Source organism: Mus musculus, chromosome 4 (genome assembly GCF_000001635.26).
Source record: "Mus musculus strain C57BL/6J chromosome 4, GRCm38.p6 C57BL/6J".
NCBI classification, from domain to species: domain Eukaryota; kingdom Metazoa; phylum Chordata; class Mammalia; order Rodentia; family Muridae; genus Mus; species Mus musculus.
The window spans coordinates 83,842,076-83,867,190 of NC_000070.6; the positions used below are offsets into that span (position 1 = coordinate 83,842,076).

Consider the following 25,115-nt stretch of genomic DNA (forward strand, 5'->3'; position numbering starts at 1 on the left):
TCTCACTGATGCTGCTTCTCAGTGATGCTGCTTCTCACTGATGCTGCTTCTCAGTGATGCTGCTTCTCAGTGATGCTGCCTCTCAGTGATGCTGCCTCTCAGTGATGCTGCCTCTCAGTGATGCTGCTTCTCACTGATGCTGCTTCTCAGTGATGCTGCTTCTCAGTGATGCTGCTTCTCAGTGATGCTGCTTCTCACTGATGCTGCTTCTCAGTGATGCTGCTTCTCAGTGATGCTGCTTCTCAGTGATGCTGCTTCTCACTGATGCTGCTTCTCAGTGATGCTGCTTCTCAGTGATGCTGCTTCTCAGTGATGCTGCTTCTCACTGATGCTGCTTCTCAGTGATGCTGCTTCTCAGTGATGCTGCTTCTCAGTGATGCTGCTTCTCAGTGATGCTGCTTCTCACTGATGCTGCTTCTCAGTGATGCTGCCTCTCAGTGATGCTGCTTCTCAGTGATGCTGCCTCTCAGTGATGCTGCTTCTCAGTGATGCTGCTTCTCACTGATGCTGCCTCTCACTGATGCTGCTTCTCAGTGATGCTGCCTCTCAGTGATGCTGCTTCTCAGTGATGCTGCCTCTCAGTGATGCTGCTTCTCAGTGATGCTGCTTCTCACTGATGCTGCTTCTCAGTGATGCTGCTTCTCACTGATGCTGCCTCTCAGTGATGCTGCTTCTCAGTGATGCTGCCTCTCAGTGATACTGCTTCTCAGTGATGCTGCCTCTCAGTGATGCTGCCTCTCAGTGATGCTGCCTCTCAGTGATGCTGCCTCTCAGTGATGCTGCTTCTCACTGATGCTGCTTCTCAGTGATGCTGCTTCTCAGTGATGCTGCTTCTCAGTGATGCTGCTTCTCAGTGATGCTGCTTCTCAGTGATGCTGCTTCTCAGTGATGCTGCTTCTCAGTGATGCTGCTTCTCAGTGATGCTGCTTCTCACTGATGCTGCTTCTCAGTGATGCTGCCTCTCAGTGATGCTGCTTCTCAGTGATGCTGCTTCCTTACCAGCTCTCGAAACGCTGTATTTCTGATAGTTGCTGCGGGATGAGAGTGACGTCACAGCTCACTGAGGTTTTGATTTACATCCCCAATGTTTCTGTGATGTTGGTTGTCTCCTCCTGTGATTGTCCACCGCATGTCATCACTGCAAACTGTTCACTCACAGCCCTTGCTCAGTTTTGAACTTAGATTTGCTGCTGAGTTCTGGGACTTATGTGTGTGTGTGGATTGTAATCTCCTAGCAGATGTGACTGATGTTTCTCCCATTCTGTGACTTGTTGCTTTCTTCTGCTGAAGAGAATTTTTAAGTTGTCATGGTCTATTGGTCTGTTGTTCTTCTTTTTCTCTTTTTGCTTATATCTTGGGAATCACACCCAACAAATCTTTGCCAAGTCTACTTGCCATAAAGATTTGTCCTTGGCCTTCTTCTCAGAGTCTTGGAGCTCTTGACCTTACATAGAGGTCTTTTACATATTTTTACTTTATTTTGATATAATGTATTTAGTACGGGTCTAATTTCATTTTTTTTCTGCATGTGAATATCCAGTTTTTCTAGAACTATTGTTGAAAAGATGATCGTCTTGACACAGTGTCAAAAATGACATTTTTGTATCATGTGAAAAACAAAAAACACACATTTACAAAGCAAAATTGTAGTACTACTTTGGATGCCTTGTATGTGACCCATCCAGCTCTTAGTGATTTCAAGATTCTTTGTGTGCTCAGGGTCCCTGTGTCTTGAGATGAGTCACTCTGAGTGTGTCTGACTTCGTATTTGCTGAGCTTTTTGTGTTTATGAAATTGAGGAGGTTGGTGGTTATCACCTCTTCAGCTAGCTCCACCCCTAGAGCTTCCACAGCGTTGGTCCCCTTGACTTCATCCCCATGATGAGCTTGTTCAGCCCCTTCCATCCTTCTTCTTCCCGCTCTTCATAAACAATGTTTCCATTGCCCCACTCTCCTTCAGGCTGATGCTTCAGCCTGCTCAGATTTCCAGGTTTGCCTTTGAATAGCTGTACTGGGATTCCTTTTAGTTTGTATTCTTGTATTCTTCAGCTTTTTGTTTGTTTGTTTCTTATGGGTTTGTCCCTTTTTTGATATTTATGCTTTGTTCAGACATCATTTTCTTTGCTTTCTCATGCCAGCCATTAGTTCGTTGAACATCTCTAAGACAGTCGTCTGATTTTTTTTTTTTTATTTGTCTCATACACCTGCCATCAATTTGTTGACTTTTTTCTTTTCCTTTGAATTGGGCCATTTATTCCTTTAAATTCTTTGTGAATCATTGTTGACTACTGGACATTTGCGCTGAATAGTGTGTGGACTCTGGAAATCAGACCCCACACCCTTCCTTGGGGTTTTCTGGCTTTGTTTGCTTTTCATTGTCGCTCATTCTAATGCCAAGAGTTGCCATGAGGTGTGAACTGTGATTTTCTTTAATGCTTTCTGGCGTTACCTTTCCATGTGCTTATATGATTTCACATATGTAGAAGGTTTGAAATATTCTAGTCTTATTGTCTGGCTTCTGAAGAGAATAGTGAACGGAGAAGGAAAGGATACCAGCTTAAAGGCCCCTGGTGGTCACTTCAGTTAAAGGGTGGCATGGGAGGGGGCGTGCATAACAGTGAGAGCACCTCTCCCTCTGAGTGCTGTGGTGGGGAGCAACTGTCAGAGCACAGGCCGGATACCTGGAGGCCGGGCTCTGTGTTCTCCACTCTAGCTTCGGCAAGCTTCTCCAAGAACTTGTCCATAAGATTGGTCATTGGGATTGGTGTGGCAAATGGACAGCCACTGCTGTGTTAGGTGCTGAGGCTGACCAAAGAAGCACAGTGTAACTACAAGACCTTCCCTGGAGGAGGGAAACCTTTAAGAGACCCCAGAGTTCCAAATAGTTATGTTCTGCCAGGGCAGTTGTGGCCTACATGGTTCTCACTACTTTCTCCTGTCGTATCTTTCCAGAATTACTTAAGTCCTTATACTTGAGTGTCATAGTGTATTATTCCATCGGTGCAATGAATATCTTTACTCAGGGATCTTATAAATTTGTGAGAGCACGCATGCACACATGTATACATATATCTATATGTACTTCCTTAAAAATTACATTATTTTATATGTATGAGTCTTTCGCTTGCCTATGCTCTCACATGTACACACACACACACACACACACACACGTATGCCTGCTGCCCACAGAGGTCAGAAGACTGGTTTCCTTGGAACTGGATTGCCAAAAGTTAAAATGTCGTCTTGTGAGTTCTGGAAAGCACGCCAGGGTCCTCTGCAGGAGCACTTGCTGAGTGTTCTTAACCACCGAGCCACCTCTCTGGCACTGTGTAAGTATTTTTAACAAATTGTATAAATGATACTAAATAAGTCATGTCAGAAGTGACAATCATCTGTGTGAGGGTAATGAAAAAGAGATGGAGAAGGACTTGACTCTAGTCAGACTTCGGCGGCTCTATGCAATGAAGAAAACAGACGTACAGTCATTTCTAAGTTGCCCACTGACCCACCTCAGATTGCCTCCTACCTTAAGCTTCAGTTGTGTTCCACCTGCATTAGTTTACACAGAGAGAGATTTCCGTTTGAGCATATACCACAGGGACACAGCTGCTTAGAGACCTGACACCAAAGCTTCAAAGCCCTGCTGACACTCAGACTGGTTGTCCCTCAACCACTTAGCCTGGTACGCAGGGGTTACCTCTGTTGGTGGAGGCTAATATTCCCTCTACTTTAATTAAATCTTCACCTTAGATTAGGGACAGAATACTTGGAATCAGAATCATAGGTCTACCCCAATTTCTACAGGGATCTGACTTGAATGTCAATAATAAAACACCCCACTTAAAACAGCGACCCACTGTGGTCTCAACACCTGCAGCTTTGTGAGTGTAGGTCTGGGAAGGCTACAGAGTTTACTGTTGCCTTCCGTTATCTTCGATGTAACATTTATTGTTTCATAATCTCCACATTCTCAGAGCACAGCCATGAAAGCTGACAATATTCTTAGGTCTAAACATATAAGGAGATGAGTGAAAATATATGAACAACTCAGATCATTGTTTTCAAAAGAGGCACAAAATATTCTACATCTTAGTCAGAAATATTTTAAAGTCCAATGGATTTCATCCAAAACTTTGAGTAGCATGGCAAAAATTCCCAGAAAAATTGTTGATATTCAGCCTTCATCGTAGAGCCACTTAGTGTATTAGTATAATATTTCCCTGTCCAGTTCAATCCATGAAATGACTAAATCGTATCATCGTTGCTGTGTGCACACAGGCAAGAAGAAAAGTGGTTAAACATTTTGCTGTGTGCGAGCAGTCGGAGGGCAGGCAGACACCACGCACCCTGACCACCTATTATGAAGCTCTTTGCTGCTGTGGCAAGTGAGAGTGAGTTAATTGGGTGAAGCTGTGGAGCATGTTAGGGGCCTGGTAAAGGGCTGCTGTCTGACAGCTGAGTGTCAGCAGAAGCCAGTCAAGTGTAGCTGAGAGACAGAGACCTGTCACAAAGTTCCCGCTGACTGGAACACAGTTAGGGAGCTGAGATGTGGTTTTGTCTCACTTTCTCCCCACGTTGAAGCCAAGCACCTTCAAAGATTTTACACTGTGGATGTCAGCTCTTGTTCTCTAAGCTGTTTCCCTCGAACTGCCCTGCATCCGAATGATTGAACAAAAGATGCTAATGTTTAGCAAAGTGAATGTAAATTCCTTCTATCCCCCCCTTCCGACCCCAGCAGATAGACATTCACCTCAAAGGAAACTTTGAAGGTTTGTATCAAGCAATGCCATCACTTCCAAATTTAGCTCATAACAGGGTCTTCAAGAGAAGATGGAAATGGACAATTAGAGCAGGCGAGCCCTGTGCGTTCTCTGCAGTGGGATGTCCTGTCTGTGTGTCCTTCCTCCTCCTCTTGCCTTGTGTCACAGGGTTCATTCCCTAGCTTTCCTGCAAGGCCTAGGTAAAATGCCATGGAGTGGCCAAAGGTCGAAACAGTGAAGAGACAGGAAGAGGGAGGGCCCCAAAACCTAAAGCACCTCAAAAGGAGAGCTGAAGGAAGTTGGGACTAAAGAAAATAAAATCTAACACTGAAATAAAGATGCTTTCAGAGAGCATTTGATATGAAAGCATGGCATCCACGTGGCTTTGTTTCCATTGGAAGTTCACTTAGTGACCCACCCACCCCACACTAGGCAGGCATGCAGAGGACCCAGTCTGTGTCCTCACTGCACAAGGCACCTGGGAACAGAAACAAACAGGCCCACACACCCCTGTGTTCCTGAAGAGCAAGCGCTGTGCAATAGAACGTCCTGTGACAACGACGAGCCTGCTGCCTTTGAGTGGTTGGATGTGGCTCCTGTGAGGAGGAAAATGAGCTTTTTAGCTTTAAACTTGAGCTCTAGTTAGTTTAAACGCACTGCTGACATAGTATACTGAATCAGATGGCCGAGGTCTAAGTAAACAGAGGATCCTTAGGATTAAAAGGAGAGACATCTGACCCGGGGCAAGGCAATGGATGCCAGAGAACTGTTGCAGGAAAGGGGATAGATACTGGAGATGAATGTTGAGAACCAAAAGGACTTATCCCAACAACAGCAACAGCAACAGCAACAGCAACAGCAACAGCAACAGCAACAACAACAACGCCTCTTTCTAACAGAGCAGCATGGGAAAGCGGCTCTGAGTTAGGAGAAAGCAGGACTAGCTTTGGGACCGGCCCTGTGTAGATGACATTCGGTATGAGGCTACCTTACTACAGCAGTGTATGCTGCTGGAAAGGTTTTCCAGAGATGTTAAACCATCGCGCAGGCCCCAAGCCACATGGCTTCTTCAGTGGTTTAAAGCATATCATAGAAAGCAAAAAGAGGTGATAGGGAATGAGCAGGGGAAGGCTCACAGCACCCAATTTTTAGCTAATAAGACCTAGCTCTCTCTACTGCATCAACTTGCTGTAAGGACCAGGGATACGTTCTCAAAGGAGGTACCTGGGACTTAACACAGACGACACATTCCAAGAGAGACCCATGGGCAAGCTTGCCTGCCTCATAGGTAGAGTTTGCCACCTAGGCCGCTGAACAGCTCTGGGCCTCAATTGTAGCTCTAGGGCCAGTTTTAGAATCTCTACCCTAAGTAGTCTTTCCATCACTCTCTACAGAGTAACATGTCTTATAAAGCTACTTATTATTTATCCTTATCAGATGGATTCCGTCCGTGTCTTGAAAATTACTTGCTGATGTGTTATCTGCGCTTAATACTTCTTAGGAGTTTCATTTATCACCTTTATTGCTCATTCTTAACAGTAAATTTAAGTATTCTCAAGTAATTAGTGGATATACAATAAAGAAGAGATAAGGTGGGGGAACAGTATGAAAAAAATGACTTATTTTAAAAAAATTTAAAATGCACTCAGGGCACTGGGGGATGCCTGCTTGGTTTGCACGAGGCCCTGAATTGCAATCCCCGGCACCACACCAAATGGATGCATTTAGACTGGAGAAAGGGAAGGGGCTCTTTGAAGAGCCGATGAAAAATTTTAGTTACGAATGTAGAGACCCATTTGAACTTCCTGTGTCAGGGACACCCTATTCAGACTCCAAACTCCATTTCAAGCAAGTGCACACCTTTCTCATAAACTCATGTATAGGAGTCAGCCCTGGGAAACTTATGAGGGACTGGTGTTGTGTTTGCATGCATATAGCCAGAGACAGAGATGGGCAGTGGAGATGGTGGCCTAGTGTCTTTCCTCCATGTGGCTCTAGGAACTGCTGGTACTGGACGTTTAGAAAAGCAGCCCACAGGTGACATCGGAAAAGAATGCTTTGAGACAGATTCTGTCAGCCATGGCTTCCAGGCAGAGTGGTCACAGTTCATAAGATGGAGAGGGGATTGTGAGATATGGGCAATCTGTGTGGTGGCATCACCTGTGTGGTCCAGTGAGCCCCTCTAGGACATCCGAGGCAGGACCAGATGCAGGGATTGAGGATCTAAGAATTCTGGATGGAGACTGCCCAGGGGTGTAGAGGTCGGGAATAAGTAGGTTAGAGAATAGGGCAATCTGGCTCACTCTGGAACCCTCTCTGAATCCACAGAACAGTGATGCTGGAAACCTCACAGGTCCATCGTGTTTTAAAGCTTGCACCATGAAAAGAGAAGTCGTGTGGTTACATAGTTATTTTAGCAAATTATAATCCAAGGAGAGCTAGTTCAGGATACAGATTAATTAAGGACTAGCAACTAAGTCTGAAATAGGGATTTTTTGTGTGTGTGTGTGTGTGTGAAGCTCACTGCTGCATCTTCATAGGTGAAAATACTATCTGACACATTGTAGGCACCAGATACCTTGTCGCAGCAAAAGAAACAGTTAAAAAAGTGCAGAGAAAAATCCATAGATTGCAACTAAATTCATACACCAAGGAGGGGCTTGCTCATGACCAAAACATACTAGGAACTCAGACAACTGAATAGAAAACAGCCCTCATGGCTGGAGAGCCCCTAGCTTACCTCTCTTGTAGAGGACCTGAGTTTAGTTCCCAGTACCTGCTTTAAGGAACTCAAAACTGCCCATATCTCCAGCTCCAGTGGAGCCAGCACCTCTGGCTTCCTCTGGCATCTGTACTTAGGTATGCACACATGCAAGGACACTTTCACACACACACACACACACACACACACACACACACACACACACACACACACACTTAAAAACACTTAACTAAAACAACCCTGTTTAAAACTGGGCAAATGACTTGAATAGCAGTATCTTAAAAGAATGTATACAGGCTGCACGGAGGGTCATGTCGTTGCAGGGATGTGGCCCTGAAGGTCAGCTGTTCTCTACACCTGTGGTCTCATATGGGCAGTTATTAATTGGACTCAGTGGTCTAAAATAAAAGAAAGACGGACCATGGTGTTGAGAGGCAGACATGTGGCAGCTGTCCTGGGAGAAGTTGGAGAGGTGAAGTGGGGGTTGGAGATACACTTGAAATATATTCATTTATGAATTTCTAAATAAAAGAACAGAAATTCTCAAAAGGGGTACACAGATGTTTATCTGTCTGAAAAATCTGTCTGTCTACCTGTCTGAAAAATCCCTGTCTACCTGTCTGTCTATCTATCTATCTATCTATCTATCTATCTATCTATCTATCTATCTATCATCTTTCTAAAGGTACTCAACATCACTACTCATTAGAGAAATGTAAATTAAATACCCAGGAGATTTTACCTTACACTTGTTGAAATGGCTCTTATCAACAGAATGGAACACTGAGAGTGTTGGCAAGGATGTGGGATGTGGGAGCCTTGCAGCTTCCTAGTGGGATGTCAATCTGTGTATTTGTTTTGGAAAACAGTATGGATGTTAAAAAACAAACAAACAAACAAACAAACAAACAAACAGCTAAAATAGCAGTATATGATTCAGCAATCCCATTTCATAGTATTTACCCCAGAGATCTGAATCAGCATCTCAGCACAGATGCCTGCAATCTCAAGTTCATTGCTGTTTTGTTCACAACAGTCATGATTCAGGAACCATGTAGCTATCCCAACCAAGGAATAATAAGTAAATAATAAGTAAATGCACCTCATCTACCCAACCTGACATAGTTCAGCATTTAAAAATGATGTCCTGTCACTTTAATACCCTAGGTAAGTCAAAAGGACATTATGATGAGTGGAATAGGCCAGGTCCAGAAAGCCGGGTGACACATGATCTCAATTTATACATGGCGTCTGTAATTTGACCTAATGGAAGCACAAACTAGAATGGGTAGACTGGAATATAGTGGAGAAAGGGGAAATGTTGGTCAAGAGATACAAAGTTGCAGTTAGATGCAAGAAATAAGTTCTTCCGTTTTATTGCACAGCAAAGCCCCCATAGTCAATACAAATTTATCTTTCAAAATTGCTAAATGTGAATCTTAAATGTTGTGATAATAGAGAAAATGAGAATGTGAAATATTATAAATGTTAATTAGCCTGGTATTCATTCCATGGGTTCAAAATCATTACATTTTACCCTATAGTGCAGACAGCTATTATTTGTCAGGAAATAAGATTCCTAAAGAAGAATCAATAAGAATAAAGCTAACTTATGACACCCAACATCTATGGGGTTAGATATATTTTGTGCAGTATGCAAGAAAGCATGGGGAATTCAGGACATGGGATTGGTTATGCTGACGTGTAACTATATAAATATTAGTTGGGATGTTGGTGGTGGTTGTACTATTCTCAGAGCGCTTACAGGATGTTCTCCTAAGAGATTAATATGATTTGAAACCCTTGCAAGTGGTCTGCTTATATTAGAAATTAACATTCCTGCATATCACATAAGGGAACCACCATTGTTAGCTAAGTGATTTGTTGTGGAATATGTTCTCCATTGCTTATGGTCTGAAGACATTCCACAGACATGACCCTATATGGCTTGAGTGTTGCTCATCTGAAGGTGATGCTCCTGATTCTTAGAGAGACTGTGTTTCTCTTAGATAAAGTTCCTCCCGGCCACACTCAGTCAAAGGGCCCGCAACCCTGGAGAACACAGAACTTTTGCTGAAGGTGCTCACCAGGGAAATCGACACTGTGTGCAGCATCCACAGGGAGCTTAAGGGTCTTAGATATGAGAAGATGGAATAATGAAGGAGTCCACCACACAACAATGGAAAGGGGAGGCATGACGATCTGGGTTTCATACTATAAAATAAGAGCTATTGCAAGGCCTGCTGAGGCGCATGGCTGACTGGGACTACATAGGTAGGAAGGTTTAGGACAGCCACTCTTGGTGACTGCTTACCATGCTGCCCCTTTACCTCAGAGAGACACGCTATTGAAAGTGCACATTTACAACTCTCGGATTATTACCAAATTTTGACATTTAAAAAGGCCCATAACTTTAAAAGGAAATTCTTCAGTAATGAAAAGGTAGGTAGTTAGAAGTTCTTTCTAACGGTTTCCACAGAGGGCATAGCATGTGTACATCTGACCATGGAAGCTGTAATTAGGTGCAGGGAAGTGCTCTCTGCAACAGAATGAACCTGAAGGTGTGAGTAGCCACCCTGCTGTGAGGTTGCTGCAGGGAGCATCTCGGAGCACTAGTGACTAGTGTAGTCATTGGTGTTTGCCTCTCCTTGGCGTTCACACACCTGTGTGGTGTGCGCGTGACTGAATGGCTTGAGATTGTGCTTTGGTTAAAAAAGCAAAACAAAACAACAACTGTTCAGAGTCCCCTGAGACCTGTAACTAACACCACACTTTCTTTCTGCCCACACATTTCAGTCATAACTATTCACAAACATTTCGGTACATATATAATACACAGCTTCAGCATATATGACATTAGCATTTTTAATAAAATAGTTGCAGGTATAAAGTAATTTGTGTTGGTTGTACATAATTTGGAACAACAGGAGAACAGAAGAATATCCCCCAAACTTCAGTTCAAAGCAATCCCATACGTAACTCTTAAAGCCATTTATTTCTTCATATCTGTTGCAACTTGTGGGTCAGATCCACCTGACACCTGTTTCTCTGTGATCCATGATCCATGTCTTAGGGGTTTATTGCCATGATGAGGCACCATGACCATGTCACCTCTCATGAATTAACTGGGGGTAGCTAACTATTCAGACGTGTGGTCCATAATCATCATGGCAGAAAGCATGGCAGTGTGCATGCAGACGTGGTGCTGCAGTGGTAGCTGAGAGTTCTACATCCTGATTGACAGGCACCAGGAAGAGCAAGTGGGCCATCGGATTTGGCTGGAGCTTCTGAAACCTCAAAGCCCACCCCCAGTGACACACTTCCTCCAACAAGGCCACACCTATTTCAACAAGACTACACCTCCTACTAGTACCACTCTCTATGGGCATTCGGGGCCCATTTTCTTTCAAATCATCACATTCTTAGGATGGCTGTGGCACTTTAAATTGTAGGAAAAAGCCAAAGAAATATTTTATGATATATAACAATGATTGAAATTCAGATTTCAATGCCCACAAACAAAATTGTATTTGGATATAATTATGGTAATCCATTTACATATTTTCTGTGACTGGTTTTTGTAATAAAACAATACATTTAATAAATAGATTAGAAAATATATATCCTACAGTATATGAAATATTACCAGATCCATCATAGAAAATATCTCCAGACCCTTGTTCAGGCCTATGTATTTGCCCATACAACCCAAAGGAACAAAGCTCTACGTGTCCCGGCAGTGCAGCACTCTCCCAGGTGAGTGTAGCTCACTAGCCTATGCCTCTGAAGTTAATGCTGGATTATTTCCAGGTTTTTTCCACCATTAATAGAAGGAACCTAATCATGAATGGAGTTGTTGCGTCACATGGCATTAGACATTCAGGACAGCTGCCCAGTCCCAGTCTCCATGATCCTATCATGTATACAGTGACTAGCAGTTTGTGGTGCCTCTTTAAAATGCTCACAGGAACACTTAGCACCAATTTTTAAAGTTCACTTGTTATTGCCACTAAATATTCCAGTAATTTCCCATTCTTCACTGCTAGGAGGGTTCAATTACTTTCCCCATTGTTGTTGTTAATCACCTAAATTTCCAATTCTGTGGACTCAGTTCACAACCTTAACTACTGAGCCAAATAATTTTAAAGATAAGCAATCATGAGGGAAATTTAAACATTTAGTCCTTTTTAATGGCCCACATTCCAATGTTAATTTATGTTTCATTTCTAGAAAAAAAGGCTATACATGCATGGATGTATCTTCATGTTTGTTTTAAAATGAAAGTATACATAGATTAATATTACTGTATACCACATGCATACATATATAGGCACACACACACACACACACACACACACACACACACATGCAGTCAGTCCTGAATTCCTGTAGATTTACTTAAAAGTTTTCTCTTACCACCTTGCCTAACCCACATTCATCTGTAGAAACTGTTCTTCAGTTTGGACTTTGAACTCCTGACATAGTGACATGCCCTGGGATGTTTGCCTGTGACGATGAGTGGCAGCAGTGAGCTGTATCTCCCAGTCAGTCATGTGTTCACAGGGGTAAACAGCTATACTAGTGTGCTGTGAGGTCGAGCTGTGCTTAGTAGATGTATTAAAATGCATGGTCACTTTATGATGCATGTATGAGGCGTGACTCCATTGTAAATCAAGGAGCTTCAGTGCGTATGTATGTACGCATGCATGTATGTATGTATGTATGTATGTCTATCTACATACAGAATCTTGTTTGAACTTTTTTCACCTGAACATATTTTTATGTTAGCATTTAAATATTTACCTCAGATTTTAAAATTATTGTATTATTTGACTATGATATATATCAATTAAATGGACATCTATTGATGGAGATTTTAGTTCTCTTTGGAGGTTTTACAGGAAATCAATCAACAATTAATTGATTTTACAACACGATCTTTCTATGTAGCCTAGCCTGATCTCAAGTTTGCAAGCCTTCTGTCTCAGCCTATCACGTAACTGGGATTACAGGCACATATCATGATGCTTGGGTTGTTTTCCTGGTGTTCTGTGTGAGATGCCCATAAAAGAAATGCCTTGTGGCAGAGATGCCAAATATACAGGGAAGTACATTTAGAAGTCTGTGATGTTTTCACCAGCTTCACACCCACAAGAGCTTCCTTTCCCTTCCCTATTTCCTAATAGTGGGCATCACCAGTTGTCTGCATGGTTTCCATGTGGTGGGTGAAAAGCCACTTCTCTGTGGCCTAGTTGTACTTCTTTAATCACAATGAAATTTATTATGGTAGCATGTTCCTATATGTTCACAGAACCCCCTCTACTCCAACCAGATCAACCATTTGCACCCGAGGCAAAGGCTGCCAGGCCTTCTCTCTTAGTGTCAGAGCTTCTTAACATTACTCATGAAGTTGAAGGGAGACATAAGCTACAGTGCCTAGGACACCCCCACCCCCGAAAACCCCTAACACATGACCTAACCTCGAGCCAATGAGATGTAACCAAAGTGTTTTAAGGGGTTGCATACATGGTGCAGTTGATAAAGTGCTTGCCTTTCAAACACAAGAACCTGAGTTTGATCCTCAGAACCCATGGGAGGAAATGGGCATGCATTACGTGTGTATACGCCCAGTGCTGGGAAGGAGGGTACAAGTGGATCCCCAAGACCCAAGGGCCAGCTGGTCTACCCTACTAGGTGAGCTCCATGCCAGTAAGAGACTCTGTCTCAAACAAGAATGTAGATGGCTTCAAAGGAATGGCACCTGAGGTTGACTTCTGGCCTACACACACACACACACACACACACACACACACACACACACACACACTGTATTCAGGTTTAAGAGCTATCTTCAGATGGAAACAGATCCTCTCTCTTTGATTCTTTCCTTTCCTCTGCCCAGAATGCAGATGCAGCAGCTCGTTCTCCAACGGTCTTGCCATGAGCTAGATGCATGCAGTGCGCTGCACAGCAAGGCTTCTTAACCTTTTCCATTCGTGATCAATTTTCACCCAAGAAGCTCTTATGTAATCCTGGGTCAATCGGCATATAAAAATAGAATATAAAATATTCAATGTAATCACCTAATGCTATACATCATAAAGGAATTTCTTCTGAAGTGATTCTTTGTTATATATATATATACTACCATCTACTGAAGCAGTCCTTCATGCTTACAAGATGGATGCTTGTTTATTTTTACATAAAGAATTAAACAATGCCTAAATACTTTATATTTTGGGACATAGAATATCTTTAACATTTTCCAGAGTTGACTGATATTTTGATTTCATAATGGTCAATAATGAGAATGCCACTCCACATAACTACATAGTTAAAAATGGCAGAAATATGTTTAAGACCATTTCAGAAACTTCTGGGAATTCTCTCATAATCCTAAGATAATATTGATTTCATGATTTTTCAAAAGAAAAATTAAGACAGAAACTTTCTTTTAAAAATATTTAATTAACAAATTAATTTATTTTAAAAATGTCTATTTTATATGTATAGGCATTTTGCCTGAATGTATCTATGTGCACTACATGCATGCAATGCCAGTGGAAGCCAGAAGAGGGCATCAGATTCTCTGGGACTAGTGCTACAGACTGTCGTCAGCTACCATCTGGGTGCTGAGAATAGAACCCAGGTCCTCAGAAGAACAGGCAGTGTTCTTAATTGCTGAGCCATCTCACTAGCCCCTCAAATCAACAAACTTTATTGTCAAATATTTTAACAAAATATAATACAAAGGTATGTTAACTGCACCTTTGATTTTGAATTAAGTTTTGGTGATTTTTGTGTTAAGAAATCTCTTATGGTTGACAGAGTTTCTGGAGCTTCCATGTGCAGTTACAGGGTTACAGCCCACACTTTAAGATGTGAGCTCTAGATCACCAAGACAGAAGTGGCTTGAATCCCACCGAGCTTTCGTCAGTCCCACTAGAGAGTGCTGAGTTCTGCATTGCATACTAAGCATTTGGAACTTTCCATGGTAACCACACACTGTCAGTGTGGGCATGCTTCCTTAGCTAATTTTCTAATTAGATTTTTTCCTTTTAATTACATAAGTCTTTTTGTAAATTAAGAAAGTCACTCCTGTGGTTAGCATGGATATTACAGACACATTTTTAAAAACCAGTTTACCCAAAGATTTCCTACATAGCATTCTTGTGTTTATTCAGTTCTTGTTCTTTTTGTATATTTGAGCATATGAATATATTTCCATTTCAAATTCTCTCTGAGTTGTGTGGAAATACAGGTTTCTGAGACAAGGAGAAGGCACTTTTTATTCCCTGCCCATTTCTGGAACTCTCCCATCAGTGCATAGGGACTGAGAAGTCAGTCTCAGGAAGAAACGGGGGGTGGGGTCTAAGAAAAGTGAAGGAAAAACATAGACTGCCCAGAAAGGTTCTTCATCTCCTTCCCAGCCCTGATCACATCAGGAAGCCGAAACAGCTAAGAGCAGATAATGGGAGCTGTTATCTTGTCAGGCACAAGACATCTTTAAAATAATTTAGAATTAAGTTAAATGTTCTGGGGCAATTTAAAACTTCAGTTCCGAATTTTACATCAGAGCCTAACAACAACTTAAAATCTTGATAAAAAGACTGGAACTTTCGTCATGGAAACGCTGTGTGATTCATTTACTGTGGTCCTGAGGATATTCAGTTTATGCTACAGCAGTAAGAAAATAAAATAAAAGCATTTACTTCTGCCTCCAACACAATGCATGCATTTTTATGTTCTAGTCACCAAGACTGCTGAACCTGGGGAAGTGGCTCTAGATGTGAAGTAAGCCAAGGCTGTACCTGCTTTAGGTGGCATGAGGGGACAGTGTTCAATGTATTTAGGTGGCATGAGGGGACAGTGTTCAATGTATAAGCAACTGAAGCAGACCAAGACTCACATCTCTTTCTGCCATACTAAAAAGTACCACCTGGGCAGCATGATTCTACTCCCTCAAGCTGTAGTTTCTTGAACAGTAAGATATGGGGACTCACGGGACTTTCGCTTTGAGTTGTGAGAATTCATGTAATTCAAGCTGAGCCTAGCATGGTGCCTAATATGCAAACACAATACACGTTAGCTTTAATTATAAACTTGGAACTTACTATCACGAAGAGTAGAAAGAAAACTCAAACACAAATTATTGCATTTTTTATCTTATTTCATTTGCTCTTTGTAATAACCCCAAGGACCGGTCTTTCTAAACACAGATAAACAGGGTAAGTAGTCTGTCAGAGGTCATATACTTCATGCTCATATCTTCCTGCTGCACCATGGTACTCCTATGTGAGATATAATCTGTTATGCATAAAATAACCAGAGAGCCACATGAGACTCAAACCATAAAGTGATAATATTGGTAGTTTGCACATTTAGTCACCCGCCAATTAGGAGTCTCATTTGGTCTTAGCTAAATGGCTAAGTGCTAGAAATATAAAGTCATGATTTATTTTGTCACATGGTGTACACGTGGTTTTTATAGGAAAAGCAAATATATACAAATAAATATAAATGCTCATAAGGAGATATAAATTCTGGTCAGATTTTTGTCATCGGTGGAGTTGGGTAAGGGTGGGAAGAGCTTCTGTAAGGGCCTCACAGGGGAGGTGAGCCAGAGTTTGAAAGGTGCAGAACTCACCCACAAGGGAAAAAAATGAATAGCTCAGTGGTGGGTCTATACCATGGTGTGTCATACTTAGTACTAACTAGACTGCACAGCACCGGTGTCTGAAATGCAGAGGAGGCTGGGCAGGGAAGCAGAAAGCAGAAAAAGAAACTTCATCGCAAAGGGCATGGTATAGAGGAAGAACAAAGACACAGAATACTTACTCCACAAATTTCCCATGGCAGACAAGCAGTCAAGGCTGAAGTCAAACCAGTCAGATGGACCCGAGCGCTGGGTCTGCTTGAGAACAACACTGTGCAACAAGTTTGCTGATGTCTCTACCAGTTTTCTGATTTGCTTTCCTTTTTCTTTTTATGATGGTCCTTTCTAAGTGTCTAGGCCCTTAGGGTGTTTGCTGACCTTGGAGAGTTCTTTCCAGTGCTCCTTTGTGTCATAATTCCTTCATTTCCTCATCTGTAAACTCAAGGGTCAAGCTAATCTCTACTCATAGGGAGAAGAATGCATAAAATACTTTCCAAGGTTTGGAATTACATACTAGAATTTAGAATTAGTAGCTACAAGAAATAAGTATTTAATGATATGATAACAGGTGTTCATGTGAGTGCAAATATGAATGTATGTGTGTTTGAAGGTGGATCTATATATGCATACTTATATCTCAGGGATGCTAGAAAACAATTTCCTGAATTTCTTCCAATTCTGATTGTGTACACTACAGTGTCCTGTGACTCCAGCATGCTAGAACTGAGAAGTGGGGAGGGGAGCTTGAACTTGATGCACAGATACTTCTGGGGGAAGGAAATTTTTGTTATGCTAAGTACTGACAGTCTAGAGCTAAGAACCCACTGGGAATTAAAGTGGAAATAGTGAGCGAGTCTCGTCGTCTTTCCCTCTTGTGGGCACTTGGATTTCTTCACCACTATGCACACAGTTGTTGTGCCCTATGGAAAAACAGCCAGCAGCAAAGCAGCTCGAAACACCATCAGAGAGACTGCAGTAACAGAAAGCATACTACAGGATTCAGCCAAATGAAGGTTTAGTCTATACTTAAGAACCATGGATAGTGGGCATTGCTTCTCCCAAAGAATCAATCACAAATGGGATACCTTCTCCCCATAGCTCAAAGACCACTGCAACCAAAGGGGATGGAAAGACTGTAAGAGAAAGGGGTCGGGGAAGAGAAGACCGTGTCTTCTGGAAAAGACAAGATTAGTGCTCTCAAGAACCCACAACAGCTGGGGCTGACTTCATAAGACCCGCACAAGATCAAGCCAGTCGGCCTTCTAGCATCGAGTGGGCAGGGGGCCATGCAGAGCTGAGGACAGCGATGGCTTCTGTGGGAGGGGGAGTCAGTTTTCTTTAAGGGGTTGGCTCCAGATAGGTTGACCATGCTCTGGAGGATGGCTCTGAACCCAGAAATGTATACAAGGCACAATTTGAGCCAATGGGCATTACATTTTCAAAAAGTAGACACAAAGTTCCAGGATGGATGGGGAGACGGGGGCACATGTGGTAGGAGTTAAGGGGAGCTGGGAGTTGGTGTGATCAAAATGCACGTATGGTGAAGTTCTCAAAGAATCAGAAATGTTTTCCTAAGGAATATGTGTCTAAAGAAGAGTGATCTATCGTGGTCTCTCTTACCTCTCAAAATCTTAAATACTAAAACCATAAGTTTTATGTTTATAAATCCCGAGTTTTTAAGCTAATGTCACATAGAAGTTAGATACCAATATTTTTACCATATGCTATCACACATGGAACTCTAACAGACTCACGCCATTTCAGGGTTGAAGAGTCTACCCCTTATTTTATAGAATTGAAGACATTGGCAGGCTAACTCACCTGCCCCAGGTGGCTGACTTCAGTCATGTCAGGGATGGTGCAGTTCTCCAGTCTCTGCTACGACACGTGCTTAGCATGGCCTGCCTGGGACTAAACCACACTGTCCTTCACCTCTCTAACCATAAGTTCTAAACCTATAACCATCGTGACTGCCGCCCCGGAGACAGATGGCCCCACTCTAGCTGTTTAGAAGTCTTGGCTGGCAAATTGGCTTTGATTTATAGACAATGTACTGTGAGATTATTTTCTTATTAGACTAGCCCTTTATTTTTTTGTTGTTTGGAAACATTCTTAGAAAAATCATAATTTTAAAAATGGCTATTGGGTATGTTCAATTACTACATTTCACAGGTGTTTTAAGTGCGAACATTTAGTAGATACATTCTGTATTGTGAATGTGTATTTGGCTGATCAACAGTAACAGCTGTAATAGAATCATTTACAGCTCATTGAAAGAATAAAAGTGCTTCCGTAAAGATTCACATGGCAGCTAGCTCCTATTTCAGGTAAACAAGTTCTTTTTAAAAATTTGCCCAAATTTATATTTATATGGCACAACCGGAACATCCAAGCAGTTTGTGAGGAAGTTTAAATGGCCACAGGCTTCCCAGATTTCCCAGTGTCAGATCAGATAGCACATATTAACTCTTACTGATCTCTGCTACAAAGTTGTTTTTATTATCGTTATCTCTTTGTTACATTACAAAAAGCATTTCCAAGCCTCTTTTTGATATTATTTGTAAGAAGAAAAATACTTACTATTTAGTTGTTATTTAAACATCAAATTCTCAGATCAAATTTTCACTAGAAACCCTGCTGGCTTTTTTTGTTTGTTTTTTAAAGCTAAGTAACTTAAAATCAAATTTTATCCCATTTCATGGAAATAAAAACCCCTGTATTTTCTAACAGTCCAGCAAGTGATTCTAGTAGCAGAAGTAGTCGTTTGTTCTCATTTACACAAATATAAGCCTGACTGCTGGCCGTCGAGGAATCAAACTCTTTAAGGAAACCCATGTTCTCTCTTACATTCTCACCCTCTTCTTCTCTCTTCTCCCTTCTCTTGCTCCCTTCTCTTCCTCCCTTACCTTTTCCTCCTTTCTTCCCTCCCTCCCTCCTTTTCTCCCTCCCTGCCTCCATTTTTTTCTCAATATTTTCTATGTTAAGAACATAAGGCCAAAGGGAAATGTGCAAAAGCTGGTACGGATTTAAAATACTGCAGAAATACCCAGCGCTATGTTTCAAGGTTATTTAGTCAGAACCAGCCTATCAGATAAAAGGGCATTTTTACAAAAACACATGGTGGAAAATAGACACATAAGAAGAATGATAAGAAGAGGCAACCCAGAGTCTTGTGCAGAGTGCCAAGTCTGGCAGAATCTTCAGAGAATGCTGCTTGGCAGAGCTCTTCCCTAGATGGCTGTCCAGTTTATCAGATGTGGGCTGATGGACTCACAGGAACAAAAGGGAGGTTTCAGGTGCCACATATTTTAGGAAGCTGTGTGCATCTCAAAAACTGGCAAAGCTGGGCTCTTGGTCAGTTTGGTGAAGTTGCTCTTCTGTAGTGTAGACCATCACAACGACCCTCAGGAGGATGGCAGATCTCTTGGTCTGAGTCTGTTTGCCAGAACTTGAAGCATAAAACTGCAAACCCATTCTAAACAAACAAACAAACAAACAAACAAACAAACAAACAAACAGTTAACCCCCAAAGCAGTATTACCCTGTAGTGCTACTTCTGTATATTGATCTAAAAGACTGACATCAGTCGGTTGAAGGGATGCATGCATGCTGTGATTATAGCAGCATTTGTTACTAAGTCAGGTTCTGGAATTAACCCAAGTGTCCACCCACCAGTGAATAGACAAATTGTGTGGTATCTGCACCATGGAATACTGCCCAGACTTAACAAAAGGAGAAACCCTGTCCTTGTGAGGACTCTGATGGAACTGCAAGAAGCCCAGTCAGTGTGGATGCCCCATTCCTCCCTTATGTGTCAGGGGACTGAGGTGAGAAGCTACGGAATTCAAGGGAGCAGAGAGGGGAATGGTGTTTACTGCTGGGGAGGGCCGAACCGGAGACAGAATAATCAAAAGGTCACAGCCTTAGGTCGGACAGCCTAAGTTTGATGGGTTCTACTTCTCTTGTTCAGCGGTAACTGCAGCTCAGGGTTCTGCTAACAGAGTAAAAGGGTCACATTGTTGAAACAGCATGCTCGGATATTTGATATAACCACTGCACACTCTATTAAAATTACAGTTTCAGTTTGTGTATCACATCAATGCTCATTACTGTAACTGATCAACATCCTAAAATCCTAAAAGACTTCAAAACTTTGAAGCCTCATCCCAACAGGTTGAAAAACGTTGCCCTAGTAAGTCAAAGAAAGCCAGGGAGAAGAGTCAAGCCCCACTTGCTGTCTTGGCTCCTTCTGCATCCTCCCAGCTGCTGGGTCTGCAGTGGAGAACAGCTGCCAGCCCACTCGTCTAGTGAGGCCACCACCTCAAACATTACCTCTGAAGGGACTCCGGTAAGAGAAAGCCTAGGAAGGGTCACTGCTGCCTCTGGTGCACCCCTGCCTTGGTGAAGCCCCTGCCTCTGACACACCCGACGCTTGTGACACACCCATTGCCTCCGGTGAACCTCGGCCTGGGTTCATGTTCTGAACTGAAGTGCCCAGGCCGAGAATGAAGGCTCTGAGGTGAACCCTGCCAGCTATGGCTGATGCTTGGCTTTTGGCATTCTTTCCTTCCATGGGGTCCAGTAAACTCTGGGCTTCATGGAGATATCTGAGTGGCTACGGTAGGCACTTTTTTTTTTTAACTTCCAGCATAAAAAGAGATGATTTCCATCAGCTATCTGCTTGCAGTGGAGTATCAAGAAATCAAAAGAACAGAGATCAAAGAAAATTGCTGAACTAGGTGTTAGATGCAGGCATTGATTTTCTCCAGTTGTACTTAAAAAAAAAATCTACAAAAATGGTAACACATACAACAGTGGAATCTCTAATACATTCCCAATGCCAGCGGTGGGTTCTGCCTTGTCTGCACATGTAGAAATAGTTTTGTATAACATAACGCAGTGAGGCAGGCCTTCACACCTTACGTTATTATCCAAACCTAAAGAGAGTCCAAGAAAAGGGTATGTTTTAAAACTCTGTAAACTGGAATCTTTTTAGTGGACACTCAGAACTGGGCTTGTTATCCAACATTCATTTGCTCAGAATCTGGAAAATTCTGATTTAAAATTGATCGTTATTTTCTTCTATGTGTAGATGTTTTAAAATAGCATCTGGTTCATGGCTAAGAGTTCATTCACATTAAGTATTGAACTGCTATTTTCTGGTGTTTTGTTACTTAAGCCTTAAACTGTGACTTTATCAAATGTTAATTTTGTTTTCAAGTATTTTATGAATATGTGACATTTTTCAAGTTTGGCTTTGGATTCTACTATATATCTAGATGATATATATATATATATATATATATATATATATATATATATATATTTATATATATATCCACTATATATATCTACTATATATTGTGTATATATTCATATACATACATTATACATATATATGGGAAATTGATTTCACGTTATAGTTTCTTATGATTATAAATGATTTCCAGATGATTAAAACAGTCTTTATAAAAACAGGATAGTGGCACCATTAATGAAGGTATAATGAAAGTTCTCACTAGACTTTACATCATAGTGTACTATTTTCTAGAAATCACTGGGATTCAGTTATTTTTCTTTGGGTTAAACTTGTGAATTCAGTTATTAAAGGTAATTTAGAAACGAACACCTGAGATCATTTCCTAAGCAGCCCAGGCCCCTAAGCAGCACACCATAAATAAAAAGATCTAATTATTCTTGGGTCTGTTTCTGTGAATGGCCAAAGAACCAAAGCTCAAGTGAAAAATGCCTAGTTGCATTGACTTCTTGTTATAAAACTTTTGAGAAAGTTTTATACAAAGTTCCAGTTTTCCTCCATTGTCCTGAAACGCCTATGACATAGGATGGATAGATTCAGTTACAGCTGGAAAATCGCTTCCTTTGTATAGTTTCGTTCAGATCACTTCATGGTGTGGACCATCCTGTTTAAATCTCAAGAGGCACCAACCCACATCCATGTTTGTGTTTATAGAACCTTTGCAAGAGTTTAAAACTCAATGTTGCTTCTTTCTTTTCACAGATGGGATCCCGAGACCATTCCAACCTCTCTGTGCCTTCAAGAGCTGCCGCCCCTATGGACACAGTTGGGGACTTGCTTCCATTGCAAGCAGAACTCGATACAACTTACACTTTCTTAAAGGAGACGTTCGTGAACACAGCCCCCCATTCTCTGTCATCTCAGTCCTCTCCAGGGGTGCCCACTAATGCCAAAAGACCGTCTCAGATAGGATTATAACTTTGAGAAATTTTTTAAAAAATGGAGGAAGAGCCAGTGGTATAATTAAAATTGTTTTGAAGGGGGATTTTCTTATCAGTTGAGTTTTGTTTAATTACAAGTAAGGTAATGGTGTGATATCCCAATGTGTGCAGGGATATGTCTACTTAAATAATGAAACAACCCACTTTTTCCTCCCTAAGTTTTATTTATTATCACAGTTGCTCATTTTTATGTAACATATTTTTAAATGTTAAAGAATGACACATTTTGGGTAATTTCCCTCGGACTTTAAAAAAAAAAAATCAATAAGCCATTCTAGTCTCTATCTATCAACGTTGTTTCCTCCTTGTCTATTTTAAAGCAAGACTGCAATACTTTAATAGGATTGAGAGAGCTATTTGAAATGTATGCCAATGATGCCTGTCATTTCATGGCAGCCCTGCCATGGTTCACTGAACCCCTCTTCTCTCTTGTCAGCTCGACTGAAGACAAGCATTTAGTTGCAAACTTTAAGCAGGTTGTACAAAACAGAAATGATGTGGGCGCTTCTCCTCCTGCACAATAATGTCACTCCTGGTCAATGTGAGAAGGTCAGGTTGCTCTCTGTAAGGCTACATGATACCACTTGCCCATTTGAACAAGTTAAGTTAACTGCTGAATCTGGTCCCTGTAGTCATTGAAAACCGTGTCCTTTTATCAAGCCTGCATTTGATGGGAAGGAAGAGCGGCTGTGTTGGGAGGATGTCCGCGGTCTGCTTAGGCACTTTATAAGGACAGTTCCCATGCCAGTGTAGCAGGTGATATATTTAGTATAAGCTGAAAAACTTCAAGGTAACGGCCATTTTGACCTTCAGAACAGACTCCTTTTTTTTTTTTTTTTTTTTGTTTTTGTTATTGGTAAGACCCAAGAGTGACGACCGTCTTTGATGCTGACAGAATTTAAAACAAGGCCATTGCCCTGCATTTTCTGCCTTGTAGCACACAAAAGTAAAATTGTATGTCAGGCCGAGATGTCGGGGAGCTGACAAGATGCCCCAGTGACATTTCAGCTAGAAAGAGCAAGTGTCTTGCAACCAAGTGGTCAAATATCAAATAATAGGTCAAGCAGGAAGGAGCTGAGTTCTAACCACAAAGAGGTTTCTGGTAACTTTACTTGACAAGCTTTTGGGCGCTTTGTGGCTTGACAAAGTGATGTTCTGTTGGGTATCGCTAGACAGACTGTTCTTTATCGCCTTCAGAAGATCAGGCATTGACATTGATTAAACTCTTTAACCCTTAAAGGTTAACTCTTTACAGTGTGTATCATGGTAAGTGGAGAACAAAAGGATACTTGTAATGTGCGTTTGTTTTATATTCACCATTTAGTCCCCAGTGGCATTAACTTCTAATGTGAACTGTAGTTTTTGACAAAGAATTTTGACCTGTGTTTTATATTATCTTTCATTATAGAATTTTTCATTATCAATTCATTAGACAAAAACAGTTTGTACTGTGAAACCCATGTTTTATGCCATTTGGCCTTGGGAAATAAAATCTGCATACTGTTTATTGTGCCGTCAAGATCCACCCAAGTGATGTGTGCTGTCTGAGGCCACACAGCACCATTGCTGCCCTACTGTGCTGTACTGTTTCTGAAGACATTGGGCCAGGGTAATGAACTTTGTATAAAACTCTAGAAAGATTGGAATGAGGAGTAAAATTCTGTTTAACCACATTACTCTTAATTCTTTTTTTACTTTTATTTTTATTTTTGAACTCATAATGTGCTCTGCATAATATTACCTGTGTGAAACTCAACTTGTACATGGATCACATGGTCACGAAGACCATAGACTAATTTCTACACACTGCGAGACACTTCCTTCTGCTGTTCCTATGATGAGGGTGTTCTGCATGGATGTTGAGATGCAGGCTTTTCCTTTATATGTTCTCACTGAATTTTCAGCCTTCACTCTGGGAGGTCATTGCTACCCTATGGAACCTACATCCTACCCTGAACCCCAGCCGTGTGTGTGTGTGTGTGTGTGTGTGTGTGTGTGTTTATATATTGAGTACAATTTCAGATCCTCGCAGTTTAAGAGGAATGAGTGTATTTGTAAAATGTACCCGGCTCCTGCCTTAGTCTGTTTAATTAATTTTATAGTATTAATGGGAAAACTCAAAAAAAGTATGTATCACTGTGTGTATCGATCTTACAGATGCATTATACACAGAGAATTCTGAGCTATAAACTAAAAAAGAAAAAGATTATTAAATCAAATCGAAGCATGTCTCATTTATAAGCAACTAGATGGTAACGGCCATAGGAGCTGAAGGACGGGCCTCCCGAGTGGTCATTAGTATTCACTTCCAAATGCAGTAATATTTATACCATATGCTTTTCTCCCAGAAGTCAGCCGCAGCAGGAGGAGGAGATTTAATGACATGTCCTATGGAGATCTGAGGAACTCTAGACTGCTCTGAGCACCTTAGTGACCAATTGCTGCATATTTGAGATCTGCATCTCCATGGCCAGGACCGTTGCTCTATCGGCTCCTTCAGCTCTTTAGGCATGATGTATGGACTAGTCGTTTCTCAGGAGAACGACTTCAAATGCCTTTGTAGGGAAGGGAGTTTTGCTCTACATCTCAGAATGTGGATTTTCGTACCAACTTTCTGTGATCTAGGAAAGTACCCGCATGGCCCATCACTATCCAGGGGATGCCGAAAGCTATTGTTCTGACACCTACACCACATGCACTTAACAAGGGCTTGTCAGCAT

At 41.6% G+C, this 25,115-nt stretch overlaps 1 protein-coding gene across 6 annotated transcripts in view; it reads left to right on the forward strand.

Annotated features, from left to right (window-relative positions):
• Positions 1–24,068, forward strand: part of Ccdc171 (coiled-coil domain containing 171) — a 340,735-nt gene extending 316,667 nt beyond the window's left edge. For all 6 annotated transcript variants that reach the window (XM_006537991.3, NM_001355378.1, NM_001355549.1 and 3 more), the window contains one exon: positions 22,157–24,068. In XM_006537991.3, coding sequence (XP_006538054.1) covers positions 22,157–22,372 — 216 coding nt within the window. In that variant the 3' untranslated portion in view covers positions 22,373–24,068. The remainder of the gene's footprint in view (positions 1–22,156) is intronic.
• The last annotated feature ends 1,047 nt before the right edge of the window (positions 24,069–25,115 follow it).